The sequence below is a fragment of the Xenopus laevis genome, chromosome 6S, assembly GCF_017654675.1.
Source record: "Xenopus laevis strain J_2021 chromosome 6S, Xenopus_laevis_v10.1, whole genome shotgun sequence".
Classification (NCBI taxonomy): domain Eukaryota; kingdom Metazoa; phylum Chordata; class Amphibia; order Anura; family Pipidae; genus Xenopus; species Xenopus laevis.
In genome coordinates, this window is record NC_054382.1 from 74,499,434 (window position 1) to 74,514,418 (window position 14,985).

At 37.8% G+C, this 14,985-nt stretch overlaps 1 protein-coding gene across 1 annotated transcript; it reads left to right on the forward strand.

The window, feature by feature from the left end:
* Positions 1-370: 370 nt before the first annotated feature.
* On the forward strand, positions 371-10,806 carry nrn1.S (neuritin 1 S homeolog). The gene is given in 3 exon segments (NM_001085688.1): positions 371-539; positions 5,811-5,955; positions 9,328-10,806. Coding segments are annotated over 3 exon segments (435 nt in total). The 5' UTR covers positions 371-484; the 3' UTR covers positions 9,563-10,806.
* The last annotated feature ends 4,179 nt before the right edge of the window (positions 10,807-14,985 follow it).

Consider the following 14,985-nt stretch of genomic DNA (forward strand, 5'->3'; position numbering starts at 1 on the left):
ATTTGATCAATAAGGGAATTTTGAAGAGAAGTGAGAGCGCAGACAGAGGCCACGGATACGCAGGACAGAGCAGACGAGAACAGGAGTCTACTAGTTAACCCCTCCGCCCCCGGGAGGGATTGGCCATTTGTACATAGGGATGCTGGATTCAGCGAGGGACTATCAGAATGAAGAAAGCAAAAATGGCTTTCTTCTTCTTCCAGGACTAATATATGAGCAACTGGCCCTGTAGTACCCTCCCCGGTCAGGTCCGTGGTTAGGGGGGTTGTGGGCGGGGCCTTCAATCCATCCTCCCCTCTCGGAATGGTGTGACCCATTCCTGGCTCTTCCCTTCTCCTCTTCCCTTGCTCGTTCTTCTCTCCCCGGCTGTGCCAAGTGGAAGCTGCGGGAACTAGTTGGCAATGCCCAGCTCTCAAAACCCACCAAGCCTTTTCCAACTCACTATTTAAGATCTGTGATCTCCAATGGTTTTACTCAATGTAGGATGGGACTTAAGCTGAGCGGCAGATATATCTTTCTGGTCCTCGCTGTGCATCTAGGTAAGTGCTCCCTCACTGTGCATCATCCCTACGGGGGTTGGTTGGCTTTGTGGCTCTCCCTGGTTGGATCTGTGGCTAAACTGTGTGCCAGATGCACACAAATGCTTTCTTATTGCTCCATACAAGGAGTTCATGAAAAGGAATTAATTGCAGTCATTCACAAAATCACTCTCTGCCTTTGCAGTTTTTTTGCTTTCAAAAATTGGTTTCCACGATTAAATATCATACGGAAACAATTGGCTGGGAAACGAATACCATATTTAGAATCAAAACTTAAAATTTTTGAATATCGTTTCTAACAAATATAATAGGCTGGTAACCATTGAGAACTCAGTGTGTGTGTGTGTGTGTGTGTGTGTGTGTGTGACATGACAAGGGGCATCGATCTATGAATGTGTAAATCCAAATACATAAAATCTATAGTTCAGCTATCATTTGGTAACGTGTTTATTCTTTGTGAAAGAAAAATAAAGACACAAAATATATTGTCATTTATTCGAAGGACAGAACTACTGTTGAATTACATGAATGTATAGAATTTGTCCATTTGATAATAATGGTTCCATTTTACGAAAGGAAATACTTTTATATACCCTAGTCCTTTAAAAATTGAAATATCTGACTATATTCCTATTTATCTGTAGCCACCTCTCTCTTTAAATATATTCAATATTTCTACGATCTATAATTATTTTTAAAGACACATATATTATGTACGTACTGGTTTATTTCATACATGTATCTAAGTGGCTGTGTGTATATATATATATATATAAGTTGGATACACAAGTGATATGAAAATAAATGGAGTTTGAACACTTGAAAGCTTGGTGTGCTGGTCCATTTTAAAGGCTTTATATTTAACTTGACCACAGCACCCTCGATTGAAGTTGGAGGAAGAGTGCGGGTACAATCTGGACATTTATATATATATATATATATTTATTATCTATTATTATATATATAGATATTTATCATGGTATATATAGATATTATATTTATTATCTATTATTATATATATCATGGTATATATAGATATTATATTTATTATTATACTGGAATTCTAATTCTAATACGGATTAGAACACAACACTAATCCTGATAACAGCCGGTTTGGTCACTGCGACAGTGGCTGTTGGTAGTTACTGTTGGTGGCACCTTCTCTGTAACCTTGTAAATGTGATCCAGAGACAGAATCTCTCAATATATTATAGTAAGCAGCAAGCCAGCCAGCAGGTCAGTTTGTGATTTCTGGGAATTTGACCCAAAGGGCCTAAATAATCTCTCAGAAAAAAAGTACATTTCATCAGCCAACAATCTGTCTGAAATAGGAAAACGCCCAATTAACACGTTTTTAATAATGGAAAAAACCCCGGTATATTTATATATATAAAGGGAAAGACGCAAATAAAGCAGCTTGGACTCTTAATGATGTACAGTCTCCCAGAATAATCCAAATTAATGATGTCAGGCACAGTGTAAGTGTGAGAGAAAAAACAGATATTTCTTTTTATAGTGCAGAGAGCTGCAAAGGGAGGTTGTTCTCATCTGCACAATTTCTTGTCCCCTTGTGACTTTGATGTGAGGCGTTAGGATTGACTTGCCACCACCAGTAATGCCATTAGCAGCTATACATGCAGCCATCCTCACATCTGAGAGCGCTTGCTAATTACTAAACGAGCAGTGGCGGCAAGGTTGAGGCATCATTATTATTTTAGCACATGACATGACACCGAACAGACTTATCATTTTGCCCACTAAAACGTGTGATATTTAAAATACACTTCGATGCTCCCTTGTTTCATTTTGCTAATGAATACAAGTATATATATATATATATATATATATATATATATATATATATATATATATATATATATATATATATGTAATTTAAGATTGTTTAATCCCTGCAGAAACGTATAGAGTACGATTAATAAAAATACATGAATAGTAGGAGGTCTGTTGATGATGTGTTGTAGCAATAGAGCATATTTTGTATACATATAGATTTGTATGGGTTCGCCATTGATTTAGAATTGATTGCGACTAAATAGCAAGCGATAGTAGCTTTCAGAGAACATGGCAGGTGCCTTTAGCTAACCTTACCCGCAGTAAATCAGGCTTCCCTGAATCTCTTCTACCTGGAGGGACTCGCTTTTAGACTGGGGCATGGACATACAGCAATACGAAATATGAAAATGAAAGTGTATTCTACTAGAGTTTGTGCCAGGCACATAGATACCTGAGCTTTGTCTGAGATGACATCGTATTTGCCAGGCTCTAGACTTTAGAGCCAAGGTTCTTAGATCTGTCATTAGAAATCTCAGTTCCCATGCCCTTGATATTCCCGATCCGATGATCTTTCTCCTTGTGGGAATACATAGATATGGAGGGGGTGGAATGATTCTGCACTTTCCATTGCCGTATCCTGGAGGTGAATCATATACACAAGCTGCAGACACCAGTTTCCATTCTTAATTACAATTTACAGTTATGTCTGCACGGGGAGGGGTTATTTTGCTATAAAACCGCGCATGCGCCGGCTTGAAAGCTGCTGCTGCTAACGTGGGGATTTTTCATATGTGAGCACCCAGGGGTTTACATTCTGCACTTGTATTTCGTTGCTTTTGGGGGAGGGGTAGGCGATGCACCGCTGACCAATCAGTGGTCGAACTACAGCTTCCAGCAGGGGCCACCGAGTATGATGGGAGACTGGAAGCTATTTCTTTCTACCTGTAACCAGTGGTAGATAGTGGAATTCTGAGAACTGCTAGGTCTTTGGAAATGGCAGGTTTTTCGTAAATGAGGAGGCAGTAATAAATCCTTCCTGTGGTTCTGCATTGGGGCTTCTTGATCCTCCTAGACCTAATGTATTCCTCATATATTGTTAGGGAACACACAGTCTGGGTGCTCTTACATCACGTACCTTTAAAAGGCGTCGCCTCTAATATCTCAATTATCAGGGCATGGTCACCTTTTCAAATACTTCATTCTTATAGTATAGTAGTTTGAAAACACACACACACACACACACACACACACACACATATATATGTGCGTGTGTGTGTACTTTAATAACAATGGTTTGTGTATTGTACCGTTTTACGAAAATAAATACATTTATATACATTATAATGTATTCTGTCTATTTCTATTTATATAACAGTTCAATTCAACAGTTAATTGAGATCTCCAAATGTGTTCTGCACCCCAGAAGTTTGCCACTAACTGAGCTCTGTTTAGGATCTGTGCCACCAGATTCCCAGCTTGATAAAATGTGTTTAGCCAATGGCTACGATAAATGACCATGATCTATTATCCGGAGGAATCTTGCCCTGCATAGCACATACAGTTACAATTCTGTATGACTTTATTTTCACAAAAGGTAGCCTTTAGTGAGCAATTGTAATGTGAGAACTAGAACATGCGATAATGCTAAATGCTACCCAAAAAGATGCAGCTTGTGGGATGCAGGGCAGGTTTTTATGAACTGAGGGTGATGAAAGCAGCGAGCTAATGCGTTCATGAATGTTTAATGCCAATCTGCCTTGCTATATTTCCTAGAAAAAAACAGGAATGCAGCATTGGATGCCAATATGCTGTTACTGTTTTGAGCCTTTCATTGCTACAGCAAACTGGTAAATGGGATTCCAGAAACAGAACAGCTGTTGGATTGTCATTTTTGGGGGAAACTAGAAAGAGATAAGTTCAAAACCTAGAAAATAAAAAAAAATGGCTTATTGAAAACCAGAGCCCGATTCCTTTGTTCTAGTAATGCTGCACTGACAGTTTTCAGATATCACATGCGGGTCTCATCATCTGATGACTGCAGCAGACTCTGTGTCATTCAGCAACTGTCTGCAAATAAGGCATGTTTAAAATACCCCAAACCAGCCTTTAATACAAATGAAAGGAAAATTACTAAATGCTGTTCAATTTTCTACGTAAAAGAAAGCGATTAGTTGAACTTTAGTGAAAAGAATTGATTCATTGACTCAGGCTGTTTAGCTGAAGATGTGGGGGCTTTTCATTGTGTGAAATTATGTACGGTTACTGTTTGTAATGATTCTCGCGTATCCCTGTATTGCTGAGCAAATGCGATTTGTAATCCTACAAACACTCAGTTCACGTTAATTGGTGCTCAGCAAAACAAAGCGAAGGAATGCAAACATAGTCTATTGTGTGCACCCACGTCTTTGAGCTAAATTTTAGTATGATGTAGACAGTGATTGCAAAAGGCTTTAATTTTTTATTTCTAGCTTTTGAGTAATTTAGATTTTATTCAGCAGCTCTCCAGTTTGCTATTTCAGCAATCTGGTTGCTAGGGCCCAAATCACCCTAGCAACCATGCACTGATTTGAATAAGAGACTGGAATATGAATAGCAGATGACCTGAATAGAAAGATAAGTAACTAAAAGTAATAACAGTAGATTTTATCCTTACAGAGCATTTGTTTTTTTTTACTGGGGTCAGTGACCCCATGTTGGAAAGCTGGAAAGAGTCAGAAGAAAAAGGCAAATGATTAAAAAAATTATATAAAAGAAATAATGAAGACCAATTGAAAAGTTGCTCAGAGTAGGCCATTCTATGATATACTAAAAGTAAACTTAAAGGTGACTTTTAGTATATTTTAAGAAAACTCTGCAGTATTTTCCTTGGCGAATATTTTAAAAAGATTTGGCTTTTTTTCTTACAATGCTGTAGACAAGGAAATAAATATAATCAAAAACTAAAGTGCCATTAAAATCTATCTCTTTTTTCTTTGCAAAGTGTTTTCTCCTATTACTTCTCCTATTACTCATACACACACACACACACACGAGAGAGGAAGATACACAGGAGAGTGGGAAGAGAGGAACACACATAGAAGAGGGAGAATGGAGAAAGGGAGACCCACAAAGGAGATGAAAAGTGGAACAGACAGGTGAGGGAGAGTAGGGAAGGGGGAGGAACACAAGAGGGGTGGGGGTGGGAAGAGAAAGACACATGAAAAGTGGGAAGAGGCTGACATACAGGGGAGGGAGAGTGGGAAGAGGGGGACACATGGAGGGAGGAGTGGGAAAAGGGAGGCACACACAGGGAAGAGAGTGGAAAGAGGGAGACATAGGGGAAGAAAGTGAGAAGTGGAAGACACACAGGAGGAGGAGAAGTAGTAAGAGGGAAACATAAAGGGCTACACGGGGTTAAGTATTAGCGAACTGTAAAGTTGTAGTGAAATAGCAAGCTGGGAGCTGTCCTATTGACGTGGTGCTGATCTCTGTTCCCAGCATACCTGCTGCAGGCGGTGAAGGCTACAGGCAAATGTGATGCGGTGTTTAAGGGCTTATCGGACTGTATGCTCACGCTGGGCGATAAAGTGGCCAACTACCCTCAAGATCTGGAGGAAAAGAAAAATCTCGACACCATATGCTCGTAAGTCTGGATTGTGTTCACTGCAACAATGATTTGTAAATTGATAATAAGCAGACTGGGCTATGTTACACTTAACGTAAAATACTTTAAGACAGGGGAGAGCGAAGAACATTTCCAAATTTTCCAATGCCAAGACCACGGTTCAAAAATGTGTAACTAGTCCCGCCCACTTCAATAACTGGAGAATATTTAATTACCTATTAATTAACTAAGAGTAAAAGCGCCCACTGCAAACCATGGTGCCATTAAAGTGAATTATATTTCACTAGCGGTTAGACTCTATCTTTATATGTATGGCTTTATGTTTATCTTTATGGCTATATGTTTGACAACAAAACTAGTTGCATATAAAAACGAATAATAAATTAGTCAAGCACACAAGCGATTTCAGATACCAGATTAACCGAGATTTACAACCAGTTCTTCACCATTTTTGCACCGCGCTAGAACGCCCTGGCATACAGATGGAAGATTAGGGCTGCTAGGAGACGTGGTTATAAAGTAATCCTTTAGATCACTGTAAGTTACAAATAAAGAAAGAAAACTAACAAAACTAAAGGTTCATTTAACACTGGTTAATAGTGGAAAATCAATCATTTTAAAGGTTGCATAAACCATGGCCCGTGTCAGAACAGGATTAATTTGGCATTAAATCATCGACCCCGAATAAAAATCTATAGAATCGTTTATTAATGTTAATGCAAGATACTTGTATTTATGTATATGTAATTAAATCTATGAATATGTAAAATAATCCATGTATGTCTTTGTTACTGTCTGTGTATCAATGTAAATGTACCTGCACTTGTCTCCAAATAATCTCAATTAAAAATGCATATCCTTGGTAAAGACCAGCACCCTCTTGCATTAAATGTAAAACAACAAAATGACTTTATTTCACATACCACTTGTGTGCAACGTTTCAGTCCACATTGGACATTTATCAAGGAAAACGAATATTGACTCGTGGAAATCTTAAAATCCCATAACCACTAGCTGCTTTCAAAGTATTTATGTACATTTTCTGATTTTAGCACCAGGTCTGCTTTCCTTTTGTTGTTTTTTTGTTGCTGGTACCAGGTTTCCCCTTAATGAAGTTAGGCCCTTTTTTGCTCTCTCTAGCTATATATATATATATATATATATATATATATGTATATATATATATATATATATATATATATATATATATATATATATATATATATATATATATATATATATATGTATATATATATAAGTCCTCTGTATAAACAACCCCTATCCTTTCCCCAGCTGCAGCCAGTCTAAGGTGCAGGTGATTATACAAAGCACCTCTAGACTGCTGATTTGTTTTGGTTGTACAGGAAGTTAAATGTGGCTTTATATTCAGTTTCATATTTTGTCGTGTTTAGTGCCACATGTACTTCCTAATAAAAACAATAGGCAAAAGATATAGTCAGCACACGATTCATTAATTGAACTAATGTTTAAAAAATAATATATTTCCCTTTTATCAAAAGGTTTGTTAACAGTTGTTTGTAGACAATTCCAGGGTGCTAAGTTGTTACGGTTGCAGATATCTGTAATTAAAGTTTGATAGAAAATTTTACATTTCATGCAGGTTCTTGAGAAGTACATTGACCTGTAATCCAAAAATTCACATGGAAGATTGATAATCCACATTTACTGCTATATACAATGAATTACCAAGGGAAAACAACTGCAGACGTTACAATTAAACATGGAATATTTAAAATATAAAAGTCATGAGCTGTTAATGGTGCCAGTTGTGAAGTGCAAGAGGCCGCTGGTGGCATTTGCTGCATTGAACAGTACAGCTTTAGTATGCATTCTTTCATTCACTCATAACCTTTGTGCTCAAGAAGGTTCTTCTTGGGATATTTCCTTATATTGGGAAACCCCGTCTATAAATCTCGAATATCTCTCTGTCAAATGTTAGCAAATCAAGTTAGAATATACATTGCGTTTATTCGCTCATGCCAACCCCAAGGGCATTAAAACGCGTTATACGAGCTATATAAATCCTTCACATATTTTACTTATACACATGCCTGTTTCCATAATGTCGGCATTATATTTTTGGGTCTTTGTTTTCCCTCTTTATTCCTCCATATTGCCGATGCTTAAGGAATGATCTAATTTTCCTATGGGAAATAAAACTACAATAGCCATGCAGCCAGACAGACTATGATTTCCGAGCATCGCAGTATCTCATAATTTATGACAATTGTAAGAGCGTTGGGATTTACAACTAGCATGGATTGCATATAAATTACATTCTCAATCTCATGGATTGCTTTACAAGCAGAACCATAGGCGCCCGGGTGTAAAACAACAGAGCTCACATGTAGTAGTGAGGAGAGAGGCACCAGGAACGGGAGCATTAACAGGGCAATTAGAAACCCTCAGAGACACAAGGGTAGAGAGCGCTTTTAAAATGCGCTTTTCCCAAGGGGCGCAGATCTGTCTTTATCAATGGTTTCCGAAGTCAGATATATCGTGTTGTTATCGAATTAACTCACGTTTTGGTCTGGTAGAGAATTCAAATTAACAGGAATCCCCTGATGTGACATGGGGCAGCAATGAGCAGAATCAGTCTCTCCTATGACCATAGGGAGTCCACCCCGCAAAGCGCATGGCAGCAATTGCGCGCCCGAGGAATCCTCTCCGGCAGTCTCTGATCCATGTACAATCCAGCCCATAAAACGAAAGGGAAACCATTGCGCAAACGGGAACACGCCTGCGCAAAAGAGACTGGAACCCGCTTAACCCCAATCACTGGAGGACTAGCTAGGCGTAGGCTGCTTAAGAGGAACGTGCATGGCGCCCCCCAAGATTTGCGCCTTAGGCACGTGCCTCTTTTGCCTACCCCTAGTTTCGACCATGGGCTCATCACTGTCCACGAAGGAAAAATACTTATAGCAAAATAAATATTATAAAACCAGGACCAACATGCCTGCAAAAAAGTCTAATGCAAGACATGGTTTCCTTATGGTATCATGTTCCTTGTTTAAAGTCATGTTTATTGTAGACTGTAAAACCAGCCAGACATCTCTCAGAAAGACCATGTTAATTTAGATACATTTCTTTCTAAATTTGATAATAAACAGAAAGTACAATTATTATGGTTGTAAGAGTAAAGCATTTCATAGGTGTCTTGTGCTCCTTATTATTGATTGTTGCTATTGGCAAGTTTGTAGGTGTTACCATATTACTCATTAATGCATGCATGTTCCTGCACATTGTAAGTTGCATGTGTGTTCCTGCACATTGAATGCTACAGGATATTTTCCTAAAAGGGTTTTAGATATGTTGGTCACCAGCAGTAAGTTAACTATACTTTGCTATTTTATTATTTTTCCAATTCAGGTACTGGGATGATTTTCACGTTTGCACTGTCACAGCCCTTGCGGATTGTCAGGAAGGGGCAGCGGATATCTGGGAGAAACTGAAAAGGCAATCCAAGAACCTCAACATTCAAGGCAGCTTATTCGAACTTTGTCCTGGATCTGCTGGGGCACCGGGACAAAGGCTCCTATTTCCAGCTTTTCTGCCTTTACTAATGGTGTTCCTCTCTACCCTATTCATCTGGGTACTTCAGTAGCTGTCCACCTCTGCCCAACTCAACTGCACCCTTCACAAGATGGCCAGCTCTTATCTACCAAGTTGGATCCTTCAGTAGACACCCATTATGCTGTACTCAGCTGATGGCCAGCTCTTACCTGCTGAGTTGGATCCTTCAGTAGATGCCCATTATCCTCTACTCAGCACATGGCCAGCTCTTGCCTGCTGAGTTGGATCCTTCAGTAGATGACCATCAAACTCTACTCATCTGGGTCTTTAAGCATCTGATGTGTACCAAACTGGATTTTCCAGTAGATCTAAAGCTTGAGGAATGTGCTCCCATTTTCCACTTGCTGGATTTCTAGAGGGAATATCTAAAAAAAATTACCATCTAGGCTTGTTGAGGAAGAAACATTCTTTATTTTGTGTTTTTTGTTTTTGCCAAAATGTTACCAAACCATGAGCAACAACAGCCAAATGCGGACCTCGGCTTTACATCAGAGTTTAAGCATCAAGCCCTAATTTTTGCAAAAGAAACTCAGGAAAGGCCCTGGGCCAAGTAATAATAATAATAATAATAATAACACTTCTAGTAATAACAATATTAGGAGGAAATGAAGTTGGGCTCAGATAAATTAAAGCAAATAAGTATGGATTAAACACAAGATGCAAAGAAAAATGCCACGGGACCTCTGCATCCAAAGTGTGCTGTAGGTGATAACATGTGAGGCATAAGGGCAACTCACATTCTGATGTATCTCATTAACCCCATCACGCACAGAACCATGATCTCTTCATTCCACAGAATTGTTGTAACCAAGAGGAAAGGATCTCACAGCACAGCAATGAAATCACACACATATACCGACAGAGAGAGACAATAAATTAGTCCATGAATGGCTGCTCGGACGAATGGGTGTGTGAATGCGAATACTGGATGTATAGGAGTGCTGAGCAAGTTCAGCTTTATCTGTTGTTGCCAAGATATATTTCAAAGTTCACTGCCTTTATTTTTCTTTTCTCAGATTAGATGTTAAACATATTACTTAAATATCCAACTGTGTAACCCATAAATGGGGGAAAGTAAATGTATAACCGTACAATAGTTAAAAAATATATATATATTCAAGATTTTGAAAAAAAGAGAGAGAGAGAGAGAGCTTTGATTTTAAAAGAAATAAATGTAATTTAACAAAAAATTTATTAACTTAAATCAGCAAAAAAAAAAAAATTTGCTACAGAATATAGTTAAAAAGTATTGAATAAAATTATTATTGTTTCAAAGATGCGTGAAAACGACCCTTTATGTTTGCGGCAGAACATCAACTGAAACACCTTGAAAAAATTGAGAATATTTATATAATTTCTTAGAGATCCTGACAGCAATTTTAAATAAGAATCAATTCTATTTTTCTCATTCATTATTTAAAGAGTGAGGTTGGTAAATACTATACAATTTTGTCCTTATAAAAATATTTGTTGTTAATGTTGCTTTTCATTAAGCAATGCAACACAAAATATATTTCTATATTATGCACTTCTTTTTATTTTAAACTAAAGGTCACCATTATTAAGACTGATAAGGTGCATTAAAAACTGCATGTTCTTGAGATCGGATGAGTTGTTCCATAATTAATAAGACACCTCAGCTGAATTTGCGAGGAGACTGGCCCTATTGATTTAGCAGAGGAAAATGCTTTAACCTTTTTCTTTTTATAAGCTCCTGATGCCTTGGAGAAGTGTCCTCATGTGTTTGTCCATAAAAGCATCAACAAAACCTTTCTGAGCTCACCAAGAGGAAAGATGCTGGGACAGAGAACAATAACAAGCCATTTGATCCTTCAGAATACATTGAGTATGCAGGGCCATTGTCTGTTGCCCATTAAACGTTCAAATGCAGTTTGCCCCTCAACCCCTCATAACACTAGAAAGTCAACAAGCAGCATCTCTCTGTAAGGCAGGGCTAGACATATAATATATAAAGGCTAAGATATTACTGAGCAACTGAATATGTATCCATTGAACCCAATGCTTTTCCACAGCACTTTTTTCCTAAATGCATAATTGTAAAGGTAGAGATTTCCCAGGGAATTATTAATCAAGAGATACCTGGAGCAATATCGTAGCACAAGGACATAACCCCATATTCTTCATTTGATTTATTTTAGGTAAACCAGTGGAATAGTCTATTAGTTAATAAGGTTTGATCAGGAGTGATCTCATTTATAATGTCTAATTATATTTGGCATCACTGTTAATGTGTCAGGAATGCTAAAATAGCAATATTTACAGTTCATTACAGCCGTAGGGCATGAAGGTTGGCATGCTGGGCAGGAGGACCATGTGCTGAAACCCTTGAAAGCTATTCCTTATAACTCTATACAAATATATATATATATAGTGAGTAAAGTACCCCCTCTTGTAAAATATAAGGATATTATAAGTTACAGAGGAGTTTCATGACCATATAAAAACTCTAGACCAAAGGCCGAGTGTTTTTATACAGGTCATGGAACTCCGAGGTAACTTCTAATATCCTCATATTTTGCAACTGGGGGTACTTTATTTATTATAATACACAAGAACTCACCGTTTATAAGGATATAATTTACAAGATATTCATGGCTTTTGTGTATTATATATATATATATATATATAGAGAGAGAGATATAAATAAATAGTGGGCAAATTGCAGTGATCTGACTCATGGTCATATGAGATACAAGAGGGGACTGTGACAGTCAGTTGTTGTTGTTTACTGACTAATGTGTCATCTAATTATTGTTTTCCCCAAATATTTCTGATGTGCAGTTTGTTAGAACTAGTATCCAGCATTTGCACATGTTTCTGCCTTCATGCATCACATGTGTTTGGAAGCATACACTGCACACTGCACAATAACTAAGCAGCCATTTTAACAGCTCTTTAGTTAATCTGGGCACTTGTGTGGCTTACAAGATATTCTGTATGCGCCTCACTGTTGTGTGGAACAAATTGTGCTTGTGCCTATGAGCACATACTAAAAATGGAAAAAAATATATTTTGCCTAATGAAAATAAATATTCTAAGCTGCTTTCCATTATTTACTCTTTACATATTGTGTGCAGTTTTAAAGTTATTTATAAATGTAATTGCTAATAAAAGTAGCATAGGATGGCTTCTGCTACACTGTTAAAAAAATCAGATCCACCAGGAGGATAATAAAAAGCAGCAGACTGCTTTAAATAACAGCTACATTTACTTATAACTTGTAGTGTAAGTAATTAAAATGATAATTTAATTGATTAAGTAACATTTTATTTTTGTGTTCACATTCCCTTTTAAAGGAAACATGACCAAGGGCTTAAGACATAGACCAATGGTTAACCAGTCTTCAATGACCATGGTCATTTCATCATGCAGTGGGTCAGGTATCTGGAAAAAGTTTTTTTTTTGTTTGTGGGTGGGATTTCTGCTTGCAGATATGGGTGCAGCTCTGAGATTTGTAGGTCCGCATGCCAGAATAGAACTTTCTTTGCGGCCTTGTTTACCCTTTTGAACCCTCAAAATATGACATCACTTCCAACCCACAATAACATCATGTCTGACTTTGTGGGGGCCAATGGGTTTTTGGTTGGGTTGCCCATAACGCAGCTGCGGGTCAGATCACTGCAGCGTTGTAGATGATAGATCTCTGAAAATAACCTTTGCCTTCACTGAATGGCTGTCCATGACATGATGTAAGACCAGTTCTTCTCAACTAGCTTGAACAGATATTTGACTTCATGGCTAGATAAGCTGAAAGTACACAAGTCAGGTCATGCCCCCATTGAATTCAGAGGAAGTAGCTGCAATATACAATATCAAATTGTTTATCTGAATAGTACTATTCTAATTCTCATTCATTTTTGTAATTCCATATGTCAAATTCTTAAGAGCAGACTGTGCAGAAAATGAAAAGAATGATTCCAATTTGCCTTTGCTTTTTAGCATTAAAGCACACAAGCCTCATGATTTTCTACTCAATGTTCTCATGAATTAATGATATCCTTGGAGCTAAATATAGTACAGAGATTTCAGGCGACAAAAGCAGTTCCAAACTAATGGTTAATGCTGGCTACACTGAATTTGGAACGGATGGGGGGTGGGAAAGGTACTGTTCCCTTTCACTTGGCTTTCCATGTTGCTTCAATTCCAATATCTATCTTGTTAGCGCTTTAAGGAGACGTGTTCAATAGAAAATACCTTCCCTAGGGAAATCTTTTCTTGCTAGGCTATTCCCAGGCCTGACTCATGCAGATGTGCCTCTCATTACCAGCAGCTTGTTTTGACACAAACCACACCGTGAGCAGACACGAGACGTGTTTCTTCCACGAGCTGCTGCATTTCCAGTTTTTTTTATATCACTAAATGGTTTGTTTCCAAGCAGCACAATTGCTTTCCATCACATGATTTTTTTTGGCAAATTCAGTATAATAACATCAATATTATCTTGATATCGTTATTAGGAAAATATCAGGAAACCCTTCCACTAGTCTGCACACAGTGCAAGCACAGGGCAGACCTGGTTGTATATTTCTCTGCAGCAATTGAAAGATGTTCAGTGATAGCAATGTGTGACAGATTATTGGGGTAAAATATTAGTTATCGTCAGGAAGAAGCTATTATGAAACTGAAACGGTAACTGCTCAGTAGTATGCTTTGGTAAAACTGTAAAGGGGATACTCAGGAATAAGAACTGTTCATGTGATATGTGATCATAATGCTGGAAGATCACCATAGATTAGTGCTGCTAATATATCTGGACTTTTAAATGAATGTATCAGTGTATGTTTTGAATTGCAGGGTTTGAGGCATTCATGACTCGTTTCATTTTCTCAAGATTAAATCTATGCCTTTTGCCCTGCATTTTGATTTCTGCTACAGGTATGGGATCCATTATCCAGAAATTAGATCCGAATTACAGAAAGCCCATCTCCCATAGACTCCATTTTATTCAAATAATCCACATTTTTAAAAAAATGATTTAGTTTTTCTCTGTAATTATAAAACAGTACCTTGTACTTGATCCCAACTAAGATATAATTTAACCTTGTTGGAATCAAAACCAGCCTATTGGGTTTATTTAATGTTTAAATTATTTTGTAGTAGACTTTTACTATGGGTCGAATATCGAGGGTTAATTAACCGTCAATTTTCGACCATCAAAGTAAAATCCTTCGACTTCGTATATCGAATTCGAAGGATTTACCACATTTAGTTTGATCGAACGATCGTAGGAAAAATCGTTGGATCGAGCGATTAAATCCTTCGAATCGGACGATTCGAAGGATTCTAATCCATCGATCGAACGATTTTCCTTCGATCAGAAATTGCTAGGAAAGCTTATGGGGAAGGTCCCCATAGGCTAACATTGGTACTCGGTAGGTTTTAGGTGGCGAAGTAGGTAGTCAAAGTTTTTTTTAAAGAGACAGTACTTCGACT